Here is an 18,925-nt window from a genome sequence, read left to right as displayed (position 1 = left end):
TCGAGCACGAGGTGCTGTGCAATAACTGGATGCACAGACACGTATAAGGCACAGATAAAAGAGAAAGGTCTGCACAGAGTTGCACCCTGAATGTGACAGATCCCTGAAGCTTTAAAAAAGCTGAGTGGGCACATCAAGAACAACTCTGCTGGCTGGGAACTCTGTTGTTCCTGTATATTGGTGGGGTTGAGATATGGGATGTGTCAGAGCTCCAAGGAGTACAAATCTTTCAGGCACCACGTTGGGATGTCATGCAATCAGATTCAAGGTTAAGATCTTTGCTAGATTTGAAGTTGAGAAGAAATTTTCCTTCCAGTCAGGTTTTCAGGGACCATTCTTATTCTTTCTTATTCTTATTCTTTCTTATTCTACTTCTGCCTTTCTGTCTGGCAGATTTTTGATAAATTCCCTTGCAGTGCTCAACATTTGTTCTGCTTTATTTCTGTGGCTTCTTAGAACTGGGGCATTGTGCCTATACTGCATCTTAAATTTGTCATAAACAGGTAATATCTGATGGCTCTGGTGGAAATGACTGTAGTGGAAACATCTCTAAGTTCGATTTTTGTGCTGGCCTGGGGCTGATTTCAGGCCTTTCAAACCACTGTTCCTGGGAAGGTGCACTTGGCTTGGAATAAGTCTCAGACATCAATTCATCTTTTTCCTAAAAAAGTGAGCGATGATCATGGCACTGCAAAATCTCGAGCACAGCTTTATGTTGAGAAAAACAGATGTTTTTAGGCTTTATGTAAAAAATACCAGACTGACCAGCAGGCAGCTTTTCAGTAGGAGACATTAGGTTTCCATCTCATCACAAAACCAGGAATCACAAAGTGACTTTGCCCTTTTGTCACCTGCAGTGTTGGTTTGGCATCCCACCCTCAAAAATACACAAGGAAATTTCTTCCATTAGCGTTTCTGAGCGTTGGAAAGAGGAATGAAAAAAAAAAAGTGAAGCAGGTTTTTACTTTGAAATTTCTCCCATCCCCAAAGGGTTTGCGAATGGAAACTTTATCTCTGAAAATGCTGATTTCCTATTTCATAACTTGTGGCAATTTTTTTTCTCAATTAAAATAAAGGAATAATGATTATGGAGTTAAGTCAAAATCTCACTGCCCAGTAATCTGCAAACCAGTGTTGCTGAACCCACAGCAATAGGGCAGCAAACATTTATTTCCTCGGGGACGTTATTAAACAACCTGCATATTTATTATCTCCAAATTGGAGCAGGGCCAGACTTCTAAGGCGACTTTTTCCCTTCCTTTTCCTGAGCTGTGATTCAGACCAGCATATAAATTTTTGATTTAACGTTTCTGCAGAAATATTAGTGATGTGAAATTGCTGGAAAACAAAAGAACATGAAACAGCAGCGGGAAGGAACGAGTTGGCAAAATAGTCAGCCTTGAAGGGCAAGATTAATTGCTAATCCTTCAGATTCTGATGTACAAACACAAACTTGTAAAGCGTGGAGCTTATAACCAACATTGTGTGGCTGTGGAAGTTTGTAAATGGTGCTGTCACTAACGTGAGGCTGACTTGAAATCGGATTTTTAGGGATTTTTAGGTGATAGTAACAAGGAGTTGTGTGTACTATCCATATGTACAAATTTGGGAAGTGGACTAATTCCAGCTGTGTGACTAAGCAGAGTTCTGGGCAGGATACTCAGATATTTTCGTGTGGAGTTTTTTTTCCCTTAATTTAAAATCCTGGGAAAGGAAGAGTGTAGAAAGGAGTAGAGGGGGGAAAAAATAACCTGAAAATAGTCTGTTTTGTAGTGTCTTCACAATGGTTAATAAAAAGGACGGACTAATTGGAAAATCTTGTGTGATGGCTCTCTGGTATGGTAAAGGTTGTTGTGAAATAAGTGTGTTCCATGACAATCAGTACAATATGTCTCCTTTCTTTTCTTTTTCCTTTTATTTTTTTTTGTAAGGTTGTGCTGTTTTTATCTATTTGACTAAAAAAAATAACATTAAATAAAACATTAAATTCTAGACACAGGGTGACCACAGCAGTGATGGAATAGTAGAAACTTTAAGTAGTTAAATAGAAGACACTAAAGATAACATAGGAACTGGCTAAGGACATGAGTAGCCTTTGCAGGATTTAGCACAAGAACTGCACAGTGTCTTCTGCATGATTGAAATCCTATTTTATAGTTACATTTTATTGTCAGGGAATACACCTCAGCATTAGGTAAAAGACTGAAATTACTGCAGTGGTTTTAGAATGATTTTCAAAGATGTTCTAATATGGCCTGTTCCCTGTTTTCTGCCATGCAGGTCATCAGAAGTGAAGGCACAGAGGGAGCAAAGTTTCGACTCTCTGGGAAGGGAGTGGATCAAGACCCAAAAGGGATTTTTAGGATCAATGAGATCACTGGGGATGTGTCTGTGACCCGAACCCTCGACAGAGAAGCCATTGCCAATTATGAGGTGAGTGCTCACAGCAATAACATCTCTGCCTCTGTGTCCATGGTGTGTGTTTTTTGTGTTTGCTCTTGAAAGATGTGCAGTTAAATTGAGGACTGAATTGCAGCTACTGTCCTAGAAAACTTCCAGAAGAAACATTTGTCCTTTTGGAAGTGGTAAATGGGTTTATTTTTACATGCAGCTGAAACCCTCCTCTGCTTTCTGAATGGAACTTCTGCCGTTTATCTTTAGCAGAAATGCTGTCTGAACATTGTGCATTTGATTTGTGAATGTGAAATTTTGTTTGGACAAAAGGACATATTTTGGGAAAGTTGCCACTATGGTACTACAGAGTTATACTTCATTATTGTCAAACAGTCAATGGAATGTACTATGGAACTCCACTTTTAGTAATGGATATCTTTAATAGAGATAAAGGAGATTCTGATAGTATGAAAATGTTAGCAGATATTTCTGTCAGATGTACATCACCTTTCCTTGTCAATAAATGCCGTGTTTCTCTCCATTGAATCTCTAACAAATGAGCTCTGAGATCTGCAAAATTACTGCTCCACACTGTCCTGAAATGCATACTGTGAACAGAGGCTCTGCCAGTTCATGTTCTCTATCTTGCTCTGGAAATGTGCAGTCAGATAAACTGTGTCTGGCCACCTGGATGCAGAGGAGCAGCAGAATTCCACCTGGAATTGTGTCACAGCCTGGGGAACTGATCTCCAATGCCTCTGGCAGCAGGAAGCCCCTGGTGGGGCACTGGCTCTGGGGACAGCCCTGGCTGCTGTCCCTGACCTCTGCTGAGTTCTGCCGAGCTCTGATCGATACTTGTACTCTCAGTGCTGTCCCTCCTCCTCTGGGAAACTTTGCCAGTCAGATGACTAGTCATCCTTCCCCAAACAGCACTGCTAAAATTTACCATATGTTGGTTTTCAACACTTAAACATCCACTTCTTCTCTGGGTCTGCAGTGAAATGTGTGTTAACCGCTCACACGGGGTTTATGGGAGATGCTGACGTCCTTCTTGCAGGGAAAACACTGCAGTTTCTCTTTTTAACACTGTGCCTTGTCTTCATTTACCAGCTGTTTCTTAGTTTATCAGTAGCTTCCCACCTTAATGTGTTTGGTAGAAACCTTGAATATTTTTGTGCTGGAAAGCCAGAGTAGACTTTTCAACTCAACACATCAAAATGCAAACGGCCCTGCTATCTGATCTGGCAAAAGATACACCTAAATTAAGACAAAACCTTTTCCCTGGAGGACCCTTTTTGAAGCCATGTAAGTTATGCACAAATAGTGTGTTGTAGCAGATTATCCAGAGCAATGTGGATGTGCAGCCTGACAGGCTGGAGTGTTCCTAAGCTGCTCCACAGCCTCTGCTCTGCGGGCTCCCAGCACCCTGTGGAGCAAAACCGAGTTGAAAAGTTCTGCAGGAGAACCCTCGGCTTGATGACTCTGTCTTTGAGTCCAGCCCATTGTTTTCCAATGAAGATGTGTCAGGGAGACAGCAGGATTTTCTCCCTGATTTCCTTGGTACTCTGAAAGATGAATAACCTGAAAAGTCCTTAACTTTCTCTCAGAAAGTGTTTTGTGGTTTTGTTTGAGCTTCTCCCTGCCCAGTATTGATGTTCTGAGAGAAGTATCAAAGCAGAAGGCAAACAAGGAAAGAATAGATCACCGTGAAAAAATACAAGTTCTTTACAAGTCATCGTACTATCAAGTGTATAATCAGTGATGATTATAATATAAAATAATATATCATATAAAAAGTATTTTATAAATACTATAAAAGGATGAAATCTGTTTGAATCCTTCTACACAGAGGGATGCTGTGCCTGGGCACTGATTTACTCCCTATGTTAATGCATATGTACTCAAGGGGTGAGAATTTAAAAATGTTAATAAGGCACAAAACAGAGCTTTGGTGATCACAGTATTTCATAAAACTTTGCAGGTTTGACCACCTCAAAATGTTTTACATTAGCTAAGAATATTTAATGGATTGCAAAAATTTGTTTTTTTCTTTGAATGTTTGAAATTCTGTGGATTTTTTTTCTGCCCTCTTTCTCCTGAAGGAATGTTGAAAAACTTGTAGGAGTTTTTTGTGTATTCATTACTAGAGAAAAACTATTAAATTAGAGGGGAACTGGATTCCACACAGATGATTGTCTGAGTTAATCCCTTCTTTCTGCAAGTGTTTTATTTCTAGTAAAAGCTGGAAAATATTTTGAAATAGAATGAAAAATTCTGTCTGAGGGTCAGGGCCTGCCATCTCTTTGGTGCTGCCCATTTGCACGACAACTGTGTTTTCAGAGGAGTTTAAAATTTGTTTTTTAGCAAAAGAAACTCAAGCTGGCAAGAGGAATATAAGGCAGCTTGTATTAATGACATCCCCCTGAAATAGACTTATTTCTGCAATTGGTTTATAAGTTTATTTTTTAGGAATCCAGTTAAATTGATCAAAAATGGACAAGTAAGTGAAATTTCACCAAAATATTAATGTTGGGGGGATTAATTGCCAAAGCAGTTCTAACTTAATCATCTGCAAATTTGAAAATGTGATGGTTTCTACTGAGAAAACGAACCTGTGCCAGGGTGAGACAGCAAAGCTCCAAATGCCACCAGGGTGAAATGTAACCATTAGTAATCTTTTCTCTCGTGTGTATGGAACTATGCTAATGCAATCCTGTTTACCAGAGGAAAAAGGGAGATGCTCCCAGTGTGTTCTTCCCTGTAATTTTGTGGTTTGTCTTCTTAAAGGTCAGAGAATGTCAGTCAGCCTCAGTTTTAAGTGAGAGCTGTTTCTGAAGAAGAGCAGGAGGATGCAGGGACAATGTTGTGCCAGCCTGTTTTAGGAAAGTGTGTAGGAACTCATTTTTCTTTCTGAAGGGGTTTGATAAAGAGCATCCTGATAGGAATTCTCTGGGTCAGAGTACACCAGGGGATTTACATTGAATGGTTTTGCTTTGGGGCTCGCTGCAGCCTGTTGACAAAACCACCAAATGATGCTCTGAAGAAGGGGCTTAAGCAGACTGTGGGCACGTTATTGAATTGCTTCTGGGCTGGGGAGATAAGAGGTAGCCTAGAGCCCCTATTTAGTGGGAGCAAAAGGTGTTCAGTTGTACAAATGTGCTCTCAAGCATATTTGGTTTTCTCTCAAAATTTGAATAAATAAGACTACTCAGAAATTTCAGACAATGGCGAATAATTTATTTATTTCCTATTGAAAAGTGCAGATGTGTAAAAGTAGATGAAGGGACCTGGTGGGGAGACTTAGGATGGATTTTCTAGTCCAAATCAAGGAGGCACACACCACCCAAAAGCTGCCAATAATCTGTGCAATTCAGAGTTCACTTCAGACCCACAGTCCTTCCTGATTCCAGCAGGGAAGAAATATTAGTGACTTTTCAGTTCTGTCTTTGAGCAAAATAAATCAAGTGCTTGTATAAAGAGCTGTGATAACAGGGCTAAAGGATTCCAGTGAAGCTGGAAGGCTGCTTGTGTTCAGTGTTGATAAAACACCACTGAATTGGGAAACAAAGGGTCAAATAGAGGGTCAGTGAAAGCAGAGGTCTGAAAACCAGTGATTATGGGGTAATCTGTTAATTAAACGCCTGAGCTCATTTTCAAACCCTCACATTTACCTGGATAATGTAGGCAGAATGCTTTCATGCAGGTAAAAGGAGGAAGAGTTGCATAGATGGATTACCATGACCAAGGTGACAAAGTTGCTGAGTTAAACTACGTGTTCTTTACTCAAAGTTTGTAGGTACAGAAGAATTGGGAACAATATTTCATTGAGTTTTTGCTGAGGTGCATGAGATTTTGGGTTGGGCATTCCTTGAGTACAGGACAAACCCAGTTCTGTAACCTCTTAAGTGCCACTGGGAGGTTCCAATCTCAAGGTTTTAAAGGGTGTTGCCATTGTTGATTGGCTTTTTCATAACTGCTTGCCAAGTGTAAATATGTGTGGAAGAGAAATAATCCCAAAGTGATCCTCTGCAAGCAATGAAAGGAAGCAGCTTGATAAAACTGTTCAGTGAAAGTGTGCAAATTAGAGCTGTGACCAAATTTACCTAGGCAATTTGAACTGCTAATGAAGAGTTAGTTTTAATTATTTTTTAAGTAAAGAGCTTTATTTGCTTTAGAAAATACTTAACAAGCAGAGGTGTGAAATCAGCTCTCAGCTTTTTTTATACCAACAGAGCACACTTCTGTTAAAGGATGCCTTGCAACTGGTGGTGACAGACTGAGATATTTAGAAAACTTATGTTAACAGGACTGAAAAAGCAAATTGGGAGTCTGTAGTTCTGTGTGGTATTGTTTCTGTAAATTGGATGACAAGTAGGTTGAGATGAGACCAGAGATTTCAGAGCCATCAACAGCCACCAGCTCTCAGTGTGAGCTGCCTCACTTCGGGGTACACGTGACTGAGCCAGACACTGAGGGGGTGCTGCAGTCCTAATGGACTCTATTTCTGTGTTGAATTTGCAACAAATAATGGAAATGCTTCACGGTGAGGAGGAAAACGAGCTTGGTCAGGTGCTGAGGAGTGTTTTGTGAGCAAGATTTGTAAGTGCTTTAATGCATTTTTGCAGATCCAGAAAGTGTTGCTGCAGCCAAGCCCCTGAAGGGAACAGCTGTAATTTATTGTGTGCAGAAGAACGAATTTGTCTTGTGTGTGAACCTGGTTTAGTGCAGCCACATCCTTTCCAGAATGATTTATCATACCCTGATACTGAATCCATGCAATGGGCAGGGTGGAGATCTGTGGACAGCACACAAACATGCTGCCCTTTCACAAGGAAAACCACAGGTTTGCCTCTGACTTCAAGGCTGGTCTGAAATGTAGTTTAATCTTGGTTTTCTGCCCTGGCAGGTTGGCCTGAAGTGTCAGGGATCTGCTCTGTCCTGAGCTGAAACCTGATGGGGAATGTCAGACCTCAGTCATGTCCCACTAATATCCCCAAAAATGAAGGCACTCTTTCATGGGAGGAGGGATTTGGTCTTGTAGGGATGTAAATTTTAGTAAAATGTGCTTTAATTGCATCATTAATACACAGAGCAAACCTGTTAAAATACTGGTGCTCTCAAATTGCATCTGTTCCACCAAAAAACCTTGCAGTGATGGCAGAGTGCAAAGTTTCAAGGAGGAATCCTGACTACTTAGTGAGGGGAAAAGAAAGTATCACCAAAAAACAACAACAAAAAAGAGTTCTCTTGGAGCTATAAAATCTAATTATTAATGAGGCAGAAAATTATTTATTTATATAAGATGCAGAGAAAAAGATCTCTGTATTTTATGTTCCACATGTATGTGCAGAGAGGGCATGAGATGTGTGTTTTTTCTTTATCCTGCTGTGTTTACATATATGTTCTTTAATGTGTTGACATGGTAGGGTACCAGGTAAATTCAGAGAGGGCTGTTTTGAATTAATTTTATATTTTGACTACAGAGAGAGGAATGAACACTGACTCAAAGAGCTATTAGTATTTTCTGGCAGCATTACTTGCAATTTAGTTACCTCTACATGAACTTTTCAGTGAGAAGCTGACAAGATTTAGACACAGGGGTGTCACAAACTGGAGAAAACCAGCTATTGTTTCTTAAACATAATATTTTTAATTTTTTTTCTCCCATTATGAAACTAAAAGATTGAGTATTAACAGATCAAACACCGTCAAACCTGGAAGCAGAAACAAACCCAGCAGAAGGAAAGGTCCAGATCCTTCACTGAGATCTGTGTGACCACACTCCTGAATTCATGGGAACTTTCTACCATTGATTGTTTCCCAAGGTCAAACCCAAGGTGATCACCATAACTGAGTGCATAAATCTAACTTGGGAGCATATCAATTTTAAGTGGAGTCCCATTTCTTAAAATTACAATTTAAATAATTGCTTGCACAGCCGGGATATAAATGGAATTTCCAACTACTGGAAATATCTCTCTTTCTCCAAAGGTTGGTTTCTGGGATAAAAAGAAAACCTGACAGGAAATGAAGTTAAAATTCATGTTATTCTTATGTATATTCTCCCATTTTGCCTTGAGGGAATAAAATATTGTATATAAACTCTCCAATTTACCATTTTGACTGGAAATAGTCTATTCAATTCATACTGTATGTTATTCAATACATCTTAATGTTATGAGATATCAGCAGGGCACCGTGATTCCTTTCAGAAGCCAGTAGCATCCTCATATCATTTATGTGGAAAACATGCAAAAGTCAACAGTTAGTTTTGTTGGAGGGCATTTGCTTTGCTCTCAGTTCTGACTGCTTGCGTGGCTTTGACGTTCCTGCTGTTCAACAGCACCGTTGTGTCATTTGGAGGAGGAAGAGAGAGAGGTTTTGTTCAAGGGAAAAATCAGAAAGGTTTGTTTATAACCTATAACTGTCAGGACAAGGCAGTGGGCTGGGATTTCCATCCTGACAATAACACAGACTCCAAACACCAGGCGAAATTAGGATTTCTTAGTGAAGAGTGGGGAGTGGGAATACACAGCAGTAAGAACGAAAGAAAAACTTGAGTTTACTGACACAGTAGCAAATGGCACAAAATTTGGTTTCGTGGCTGTTTAGTTTGGTTTGTTTGTTTGTATTTTTTTTTAATTATTATTATTTTCTAATAAAACCCCACTCCTGGAAAGAATAATGATGTGTTCAGTAAGACAAGAGGAGACTAATAACGTTTTTTGTCATATTATGTTAATAGCCTGTGAAACCACTTTTATTAGTGCATATTAATTGTATTATGAGGCAATTAAATGTCATGGTGATACTTCACTCTTTACCACGATCAGTTTATTTGTTTCTTTTCCTTGTCTGTGTTATTGCAGCCCTTGGAATATCTTGCTGAGGGTTCACTGGTCCAGATGCAACATCAATATCTAGGAGACATTTTGCCCTTTCCCCAGCCCTCGTGTGTTCCTGCAGGGAAAGGAAGGAGTCTTGCCTTGCAATCCTTGGGAATTCTCCCAGCTGTGTGTGGGGATGGACATGGCAGCAGTTCCCAGGGATTGCTGTTGGATTGAGCCTCTCTAGGAAGGGCAGGGCAGGTCTGAGTGGAGGGGAGGGAAAGACCAAGTGAACTCCCACAGCTCGAGTCTATCCTACCTGTTACTTTGTGGACCCAAGTTCTGTGCAATTTTTCCCCATGTTTTGGGGTGCTCTGTACTCAGATGTGCATGATTGCATTTTAAGGGTTTACAGGAAAAATGGGAACATCTCTTTTTCTGGTTGGTGCAAGTCAGACTTTGTTTGGAAATTTTTTTCTGCTCATAAACTTTTCTTGAACCCATTTTGATGTGTTGGCATTTTGCAAACTAACCATAGGTCGAGCAGGAACTATTAATCTGGTCTTTATGAATGGTCCTGGTTCACCTCTTATTAGGTGTCTATTTTTGTTTGCTTTTCTGAATAAGTGCACGAGCTCTGAGCTTCTTGATTCTTTGTTAAGTGTGCAAATATGTTGCAGTGGGTATTTTGATTTGTCCTGTGGCTCAAGTCAAAGTCTTGAAGGTCTGGCCTTGCTATTTTGCTATTTTGATCTTTTCCTAGTCCATTATCAACATTCAGAATGTAACAGACATTTTTGAAGTTTGGTTGTTCAAATTTCCATTTATCTTGTTCCTCCTAATACAGAAAAAAATCTCTCTTATTTACATATTTGGTAAAAAATCAGAATCTTAATGTTCTAATTGCTGGAAAGACCTTGATTTCCATGGCTACTTGTTGATCTTGGAACTGTGGGTGCATAAGAGCAAATGAGTGAGAGGTTTAGAGGACTGAAGTTATAAATATTTAGAGAGCACCGTGTGAAGAGACTTCTAATATGGAAATTTTACTTGGCATCATTTTATTAGCATGTAAATGATAAAAGTCTTGCTGTATTTGTCCTGGTTTACTCAGGTCATTACTAATTATTTCTTAATTAGACAAATTCCTTAAAATTAAGCTGTATTTATGTGAATGTATTGATTTATTTTTTTTTAGTAGCTCATTAATGAGAGATGTGACTTCAGTTTAGGAATTTTCAACAGATAATTTGCTCATCTCAGTTCATGTAAAACACCATATGTTTAGACTCACGTGATGGATCTTCTTCTTTTGAGGGGTTTTTCAGTTTTTCTGCAGAGTACAGAACAGGTCTCAGTAGGTAGAGACAACACTTATTTTGTGCAGGTGTGTGACTGAAAGTTTGCAAGGACAGACACATTAATGGAATCCTGTTCCTTTGAGGTTTCCCCATAGGGACATTTCTTCTCTGAGAGCATTTCTATCATCTTCAAAACATTTTGTCTAGATTTGTTAGTCTGCTGGCACCAGGAGCCAGGGCTGGTAAATGTTCTGCTTCAAACTCTCCTGAAGTGCAGCTCTAAAATACAGAACATCAAACGTTCCAGTTGGGACTGAAGGCTTCTGAGTGGGAAAGAAGGGTAAAATATTGCACAAGGTGCTGTGGAGCCAGAAACCTCTCCTTGAACTGGTTATATGCACGGAGAAATATAAGCTTGGAGAAATACAAGATATTTCTGCTAGTTTTTGCTGTTAACAAATGTGATATGGTGTACCCTGCTCTGCAGTTGTGTTTGCAGTTTAAATTTGCAAACCAGAGCTGGTTCATCTTTGCAGAATTCTCCCCAACCTCTGCTCTTGACATTGTTCTTAATATTTGTTTTACACACTGGTAATTCAGATATCTGAATGCAATGCATGGAAAATACCTATTATCTATTTAAGGCCCTGCTGTTGTAGATATCTCTTAAGTGCATTATGTATCCATAATACCCAGGTGATCTGTATTCATATACAGATTGTATTTGTGGATGGGAACAAATAAAGCAATGTACTGCTGTTATATTTCCGTCAGATTTAGAAGATTTAATAGAATTAAATAACAAGATTATGGTTTACTATTTAGGAATTACTAAGAGGGAGGAAAACTATGACAGTTTTAAACCACCAATTTTTCTTGTTGTCTGAAACAACCTATAAAAAACTTCTATTTTTCCCTTGCTGCTAAGAAAACCTAGTGGAGAGGCTGGAAAACAGGTAAAGAAATCGTTCTAAAAATAACATATATTTTCTAAATGCTGTGAAACTTCATTGTATCTTATGTTTACCCCTCTAAAGAGGAAAGAAAACATATGGTAGAATACCCTCCTCTCTTGCCATTTTATATGAGCTTCTGGTTTCCCTGTGATCAGTTATCCCCCATGGACACCAAGAAGATGAGTTTCATTCAACAGCATTGGGATTCTGAAGGCCTTATTCCCAGCAACTGGAGTTTTTCCTCAGAGAGGGTTGCAATCCTTTGTCTTGGTGAAAAAAATTAAGGTTTCCAGCAGAGACTTGGAGAAAACCCAGCAATTTTGGTACTTGCTGGGCCTGAGGTGTTCCTAAGTTCAGATCTTGGGATGTGCACATCTGCTCTGTGCTCTTCAGGATATACCCAGTGCCTCTGATCTTTGGGAATTGTGGATCTGCTGTACACGAAACAACAAATTAAAGCACAGTCATAGAATCACAGAATCATAGAATCAGCTGGGTTGGAAGGGACCTCCGAGATCATCAAGTCCAACCCTTGATCCAACCCCGCTGTGGTTCCCAGCCCATGGCACTGATGCCACATCCAGTCTCATCTTAAAAACCTCCAGGGACGGAGAATCCACCACTTCCCTGGACAGCCCATTCCAATGCCTGATTACCCTCTCTGTAAAGAAATTCTTCCTAATATCCAACCTAAACCTCCCCTGGCACAGCTTAAGACCCTGAGCCCTCTTGTCTTGCTGAGAGTTGCCTGGGAAAAGAGACCAACCCCCACCTGGCTCCCCCCTCCCTTCAGGGAGTTGCAGAGAGTGAGGAGGTCTCCCCTGAGCCTCCTCTTTTCCAGGCTGAACAGCCCCAGCTCCCTCAGCCTCTCCTCATAGGACTTGTGCTCCAGTCCCTTCACCAGCCTCGTTGCTCTCCTCTGGACCTGCTCCAGGACCTCAATATCCTTCCTGAACTGAGGGACCCAGAACTGGACACAGTCTGATGCTTATGGGCTGTAAGACCCAGCAAACTGGTTCTCCAGAGGTGTCACTTGTCACTCAGCTCTGCAGAACACAGCCATGGCACCACAGGAGTGGGACACTGCAGCTGCATCTGTACCCTTGGCTACATTAACCATGTGTTAATTTGAAAAGCACACTGCGCTTTGTCAGGTTTTCAATTGCCAAATTAACAGTCCCTATTAATTTTAAGGTCCCTGAGCCATCTAATGATCCGGATCTTCAGTTCCTGTTTTAGACCTGTTTGCCATTGATTTGTGCAATGCATTTATTAAAGGGATGCTTGAAAGGGATGGAGGTGTTTGAGGACACGCATTTCATTTCCCTCCACTTCTTTCCCGGGAGCTTTGATCAATCCTGTGCTTTGCTGCCTCTGCCACGTGCTTTGAACTTGGAGGGGCAAGAGTATAAATAATTTCCCATGTCAATTCCTGGCTGATCTGCCAGGGCTGATATACCAAAAGCAAGTTGTCTCCTAAATTCTAGCAGTGGGATTAGTGAATTGATTAGTTGGATTCTGAATGAAAATTGCAATTAAAGGCAAAATTGTATCTCTTAGAAAAGGCTTCAAGTCATTCGACCAAAGTGTAGCAGTCAGATTACAGGCTTTTGACAAAGGTTTGCATTAAGAATAAAAACTGTTTTCAATAACACTTTTTTTTTCTGTTTGTAAATCAAACTCTTAGATTAGTAGCAATTACCAAACCAAAAAGATGTGATATATTCTTTGCAGTTTTTCAGCTTAAAGAGGAAATTCCATTGATTTTTGAAAATACTGAAGATGTGATTCAGAGAACATAATTACAAACAAATGCCATCAGTAGCATATAATGATTTTTTCCCAATAGATTCTGCTCAAAGTATTTATAATGACAATATGGGCTGTGTATATTCAATTGTAATTAGTATTTACAGTGTATTGATACATACTTTGCTATAACAGACTCGGGACATACTTCAGGCCTGCACATTTGCATTTGAGAGTTAACCAGAAGCTTCCCTGATGACAGATAAAATGTCAAGGATTTTATGAGCATATTTATCCCTTATACTGGAATATTTTGCTGTCCTGTTATGAGGTTTGCCCCTTTCTTTCTTCCTTCCTTCTGTTTAGTCCTGGGCTTTGTTAGAATATTCATAAATGTCAAAGAACCATAGAATAAGCTGAGTTGGGAGGGACTCACAAGAATCATCCAGTCCAATCCTGCTCTTTCACAGGACACCCCAACAATCCCACCCTGTCCCTGAGAGAGTTGTCCAAGCGCTTCTTGAGCCCTGGCAGCCTTGGGACCATGATCACTGCCCTGGGGAGCCTGTTCAGTGCCCGACCACCTTCTGGGTGAAAAAACCCATGTTTTTCTGACCAAATTTTCATCATTTATTCCATCTCCCTCATCTAACCTTCTCAGTCTGTGCATGTGATTGTCTGACGTTATTGGAAATGGCCACACAGCATGACTTTTTGATCTCAGCAGGTCTTGAAAAATACACACATTTTCATCACCCCTGAGCACCCAGAGCACATTCTAATCCCCACAGAAGTAGTTTTAGTGATTTAGGAAACACTGCTCCTCATACAGCATCAGCAGTGACTCGACCTGCAGCGGTGCTGAAGGACCCTTTGCTCCTGCTGATCTGCTCATTTTGGTTCAGTGAGAAGCAAACGTGCTGGGATGAGCTACTCGGGTTTAATTTTTGCTATTCAGCACCATAAATTATAGTATTTTGTGTGGAATGTAAAAGGTATGATTTGACCCAATTATGCATTCTGCTCCCAATCCCAAAACTTTTCAGAAGCATATAATTATGGGAAGTCATTTCCACCGGGTCAATTTTCCTTTATCTGTTCACAGGGAACACCGGGACATGTGTATGAAGCTTATAAGCATCATTTTTAAGCTGGACTTATTAAAGCTGCTTATTAATGAGAATGTTTTCCTTTTCATAGCACAAAACTTGTCCTATGTGAGCAGCATAGAGAATTTATCAACTTCTACACAGGCTCTTTGCTTTACTCTAAACAGGAATGAAATGGAGGAGTCAGGATGGTAGGAAAGGAAACCAGAGGTTTGATACAATTTGGAAATGAAATGTATCACTTAAAAAAGCCCCAAAACCAACTACCAAATCTCTCAGCATTTATGTAACTCTACTGGCCACTGATTTTATTCAGTGTCCGATTGTTAGATGTAAGAACCTCTGAAAACAAGATTTAGCCCTTTAAAAGATGTGGTGGATAATCTTCCAATTTTCTGTGTTTTACAGGACTTTTTGTGTAATGTTTTTGCTGCAGATTTTTTAGGGTTAAATAAGGCAGGAAGTAAATGCCCATTTTATGTCTGTGAAGCCACTGTTTCAGTCTCACTTGTCTGTTGTGTTAGACTTGGTTGTAACTTTTTTTTTCTAACAGTTGTTAGGGAATTCAGAGGAGTTAAATAACCATTTTCCTCAAGGTGTCGGGATCAGTTTTCTTTCGTTATTTACGCTGTCACCTTAATCTCCCAGATTGGCTGCTGAAAGCTGAGCACTAGTGCACTTAGTAGTAGTAAATGTTGATTTACCCTCTGACTGATGCCAAGTGGTGTAAGTCACACACACATTGCTCAGCAGTGGTGAGGTTGGCAGTGAAGTGATGAGAGTTTTTGTCTTGATATCTCTCTTTGGGGCAGCATAATTGTGTCAGCAATCCAAAACAGAACCAAGACTAATGGTTGTTTAACTGCTTCCCATTGAGACTGCAATGCAATAATTTCAATAGGATTGTTCATGAGACATAGTTGGACTTCCAACACGTAAAAGGACAGAAAAAATAGAGAATTTGAACGAAACTCTGCCAAAAAGAAACAATTCATTGCATTAAACGTGGTGCTTGCTAATAGATGTGATTTCTTTTTCTACACGTGTTTTTTACTGTATAATGATTTTCATCGTTTACGAGAAATTGAGAAGAAAAGTGAATGTAAACTTTGGGATTTAAAAAAACAGGATGTACAAATTTTTCAGAGCTTTTCTATATGGGAATGATTACAGAATGTACAGAGCAGTAAAGAATTTGGCTGGGTGCATTTGAAATCTGTGTGGCTCTGACAAGCACAGTTGTTCAGGAAACTAAGTTCTGGTGTTATGTCTCAGATACACACAACACACGAGGTGCCAGGTCCAATTAACAGTCTGATGGTGGTAAATCCATTATCCTTGGAAAGAGAGTCCACCACCAGGAGACATTAATTCAATGTGACACCAACTGGGGTGTTTATATACAGCTAATTGCAATGTCAGACATTGAGCCTTAATTGAGTTTAATTGTGGCAAAATTGGAGTTAATTAAAACTTAATGGTATAGAGCACATCACGTTATTATAAACTCCTGGTACATGTTTCATATCTGTATTATTGTTGTTGAAATGGTGCTTTCAATTACTGTGCCTTGTATTGGCACTTTGGAAATGGGCTGTCATTGTTTTCACATCGTTGAGAGTTGTTGTTCTGAGTGGGCCTGGGTAGAAATGTGCTTATTTTTAAAAAGCTGGACAAACTTTAGGGTGGTTCGTTATGTCCCAGTGTAAATGTCACATGTGATGTTTCCCACCGCCTCGCTAAGGGAAGGGTTGACTTTACCAAGGGGGTTTGTGAAATAGGAGAAGAAAATTCTAGTTCACCTCAAGAGAAGGATACTGTTTCTGGCATTGTCCATCATCCTTCTGTGAGGAAATCTCAGTTTCCTTGTCTTTAGTGACTCCATATTTTTCTAATTGTTTTTTACCTCTGAGTGTTCTGCGAGCACCTCTGGTGAATCCTCTGTCTGTCACTTCCTTCTGTCTCTGCACCCTTTGTTTGCTCCTGTTATATATGATATATATTCCAGTTATGTATTCAGTGACAGCTCCATCTCTACCCTGACCTCTCTCTTGATGGAGTTTTATATCAAAACCTTTCTGCTTGACATGTGCTCCTGGATGCCTTGCTGCCAATTCCAAATTAGTCCTTGCATCTTCCCTGTCAATATAGACAACCCAACCCTCCTCCTGTCAATCAACCCAATACTGGGTTGATTTTCTTGCTTTCCTCCTGTAGTTTTCCCTTCATGTATTTGTTTAGAACTGTCCAAATGTAACAACAGCCATGTGAAATGCTTGTTTCCAAGAAATATGTTTCCATGTACAAACCTGGTTAGAACAAGGCAGGTAAATGGTGTTCTAAAGATACAGATGAACAAATAACTCTGTATTTGAACCAACTCCTTACGTGGATAAAGTGATGCAGTAAAATTACTGATTTTCATCAGTTTTAAATAGGCTAATACTTGCTTCTATTATCTGTTGTGGGCCAGCAGTTTCCTCAGCCCTTTATTCTGCGAAGCTCAACAGCCTGGAAAAGGCAGAATGTTTCAGTAACAGATAGCACAGTCACTTCAATCTATTCCAATGAGAGGAAATCTGGCTCTGGAGCTGCCTAGCAGAATTTTTTTTTTCTTCTGAGGTATTTTTCATTAATCTTTTTGCTAAAGTAAACTGTTGTCCCTGTGGAAATTAATTAACACGGTATCAGGAATTTTAATTTTCAGGAACCACCAGTGAGATATACCGCTGTTTCTTTAGACACTATCATGCAGCAGGGCAATAATCTAAAATAAGCAACAGGGAAAAAGAAAACCTGTAACAAATATATTCGCCAGTTCTCCTAAAGCTGAGAATCCTTTCATTGCTTAACCCTAAAAACTGACCCAAAGAAGTGAGCAAAGACTAAGGTAAAAAAAGTTCATAAAAGTTCATTGCTCAATTACAGTGAGGTCCTTCCTGAGGCCTAAAGCAGGGCAGAGTAGGTGGGGAGTAGGTTTGTATTCAAAACTTTTTGTTTAATTTATCACAACCAGCAGGTCTGGGTTTCTTTATTTAAAGAAACACGTTTTACTGAGTTGTAGGTGCATCTAATAAAAGACACCTTTTGTCCTTGTCGGGCTCCTGGTACCTCCTGTCTGTTCCATTCTAACAAAAGTAGGGCAGTTTTACTTCCACCCTCCAGATGATGCTGGATCCAACATGTGGGGTAATGAGGCACCCGACCTTCTTTGTAGAGTGAGTTGATGTCTACGTGGTCATAGATATATTTTTAAAAGCCTGTTACGTTCATTACGACGTTGGAGAACATTAACGTGACTTTGTACACCAGGAATGGAAGTAGCTGTGAAAAGTAGGGCATAATGGACCATCAAAAAATATCACATCGTGAACTATCCCAGTCTGAAAAAGTGGAAATACCTGATAATGCTTGCAGTGGAATTCTACTGTTCTAAACCAGCTGCATTAACAGGTACTTATTTTTCTTCTTTCTCTTTGTTTTATCCCCATCTCTTTGTTTTTCTCGCCTCACCCTCAGAACAACTTGATCACATACTTTTCATGGTTATGAAACAATTCACAATATTTTTTGCAGAAAATTTTTTTATGAGTGTAATTCTTTTGCGGTGAAATAGATATGAACATGCTCCTCATTCCTGTATTTTTCAGAATACTCATTTGTTGCATTTCCTGGCTTTAACTTCTGCCCAAGTGTGATTGTTACCAGAATAGTTCCTTGTGAGGAGGAAACAAGAATGAAAGCAGATGGGATGTGAAATATGCTTTTAGCTGCTATGGGCTCAGAAAAAAAAAAAAAGCTTAACAAAGTTTCATAAATTAAATCCCCAGCTCTTTGATGTTAAGATTAAACCAGGTGGTTTACAACAAGCTTGAAGTAATATCCAAGCTGCCAATAAATCCCTTATGGGAAGTTCTTCAGTGAACTTCAAGAGAAGGAGCCAATCTCTTGGCTCATGTCTGAGGAGCAGTGTGGTAGAAGAAGAGCTTGCTGAGAAGTTCCCATGTTTTGCCATCTGCTTCCACCAAACAGGGAAAGTTTCCCTTTTGCCACACTTTGGGTCTCTGTGAACTCCCGAAGCTTTTCAGCTCCGCTGGCTCTTCCTTCCCTTCTCAGAAGATTTAACAGCAAAAGTTTGACCTGTTTAACGTGGACTTTGGTTTGGGCTTGTTTCTCTCTCGTAGGAACTTGATTTTTTAATTGGGTAGAAAGGCAATGGATTCTCTTACGGATCATTTATGTCTCAAATCGTGAGAGGGACTAATAGTCTCAGTAACACGGAGTGGCTCCTGCTGTGCCAGCCAACCATCAGGAGCCTGGGGTTTGGCAAATAGTCTTTTTTTGCTCTCATTTGTCTGCTTTTTTGATTCTCATTTAGTCGTAGCCTCAGCCACAGCAAACCTCTCCTTGTAATCTTGTGTATTATTATTATTATTATTATTCACTCAGAAGAAATGTACAGCAGCATGAAAACAAAATTGTCCTTTTGAAATGGATTGGGATTGCTTTTTTTGTGTGTCCAACCCATTCCAAGCCCTTTCTAAGATATTTAGTAATACAAATATTAATTCTCAAAATGAATTTAACTG

At 39.7% G+C, this 18,925-nt stretch overlaps 1 protein-coding gene across 2 annotated transcripts in view; it reads left to right on the top strand.

Moving 5' to 3' along the window:
- The window catches only part of CDH13 (cadherin 13), a 451,056-nt gene that overhangs the window by 214,966 nt on the left and 217,165 nt on the right, over positions 1-18,925 (top strand). For both annotated transcript variants that reach the window (XM_027685001.1, XM_027685000.1), the window contains exon 5: positions 2,281-2,433. In XM_027685001.1, coding sequence (XP_027540802.1) covers positions 2,281-2,433 — 153 coding nt within the window. The remainder of the gene's footprint in view (positions 1-2,280; positions 2,434-18,925) is intronic.

Source organism: Neopelma chrysocephalum, unplaced genomic scaffold (assembly GCF_003984885.1).
Source record: "Neopelma chrysocephalum unplaced genomic scaffold, ASM398488v2 Primary Assembly neopelma1_68, whole genome shotgun sequence".
Classification (NCBI taxonomy): Eukaryota; Metazoa; Chordata; class Aves; order Passeriformes; family Pipridae; genus Neopelma; species Neopelma chrysocephalum.
This window is presented reverse-complemented; position numbering and strand designations above follow the sequence as displayed.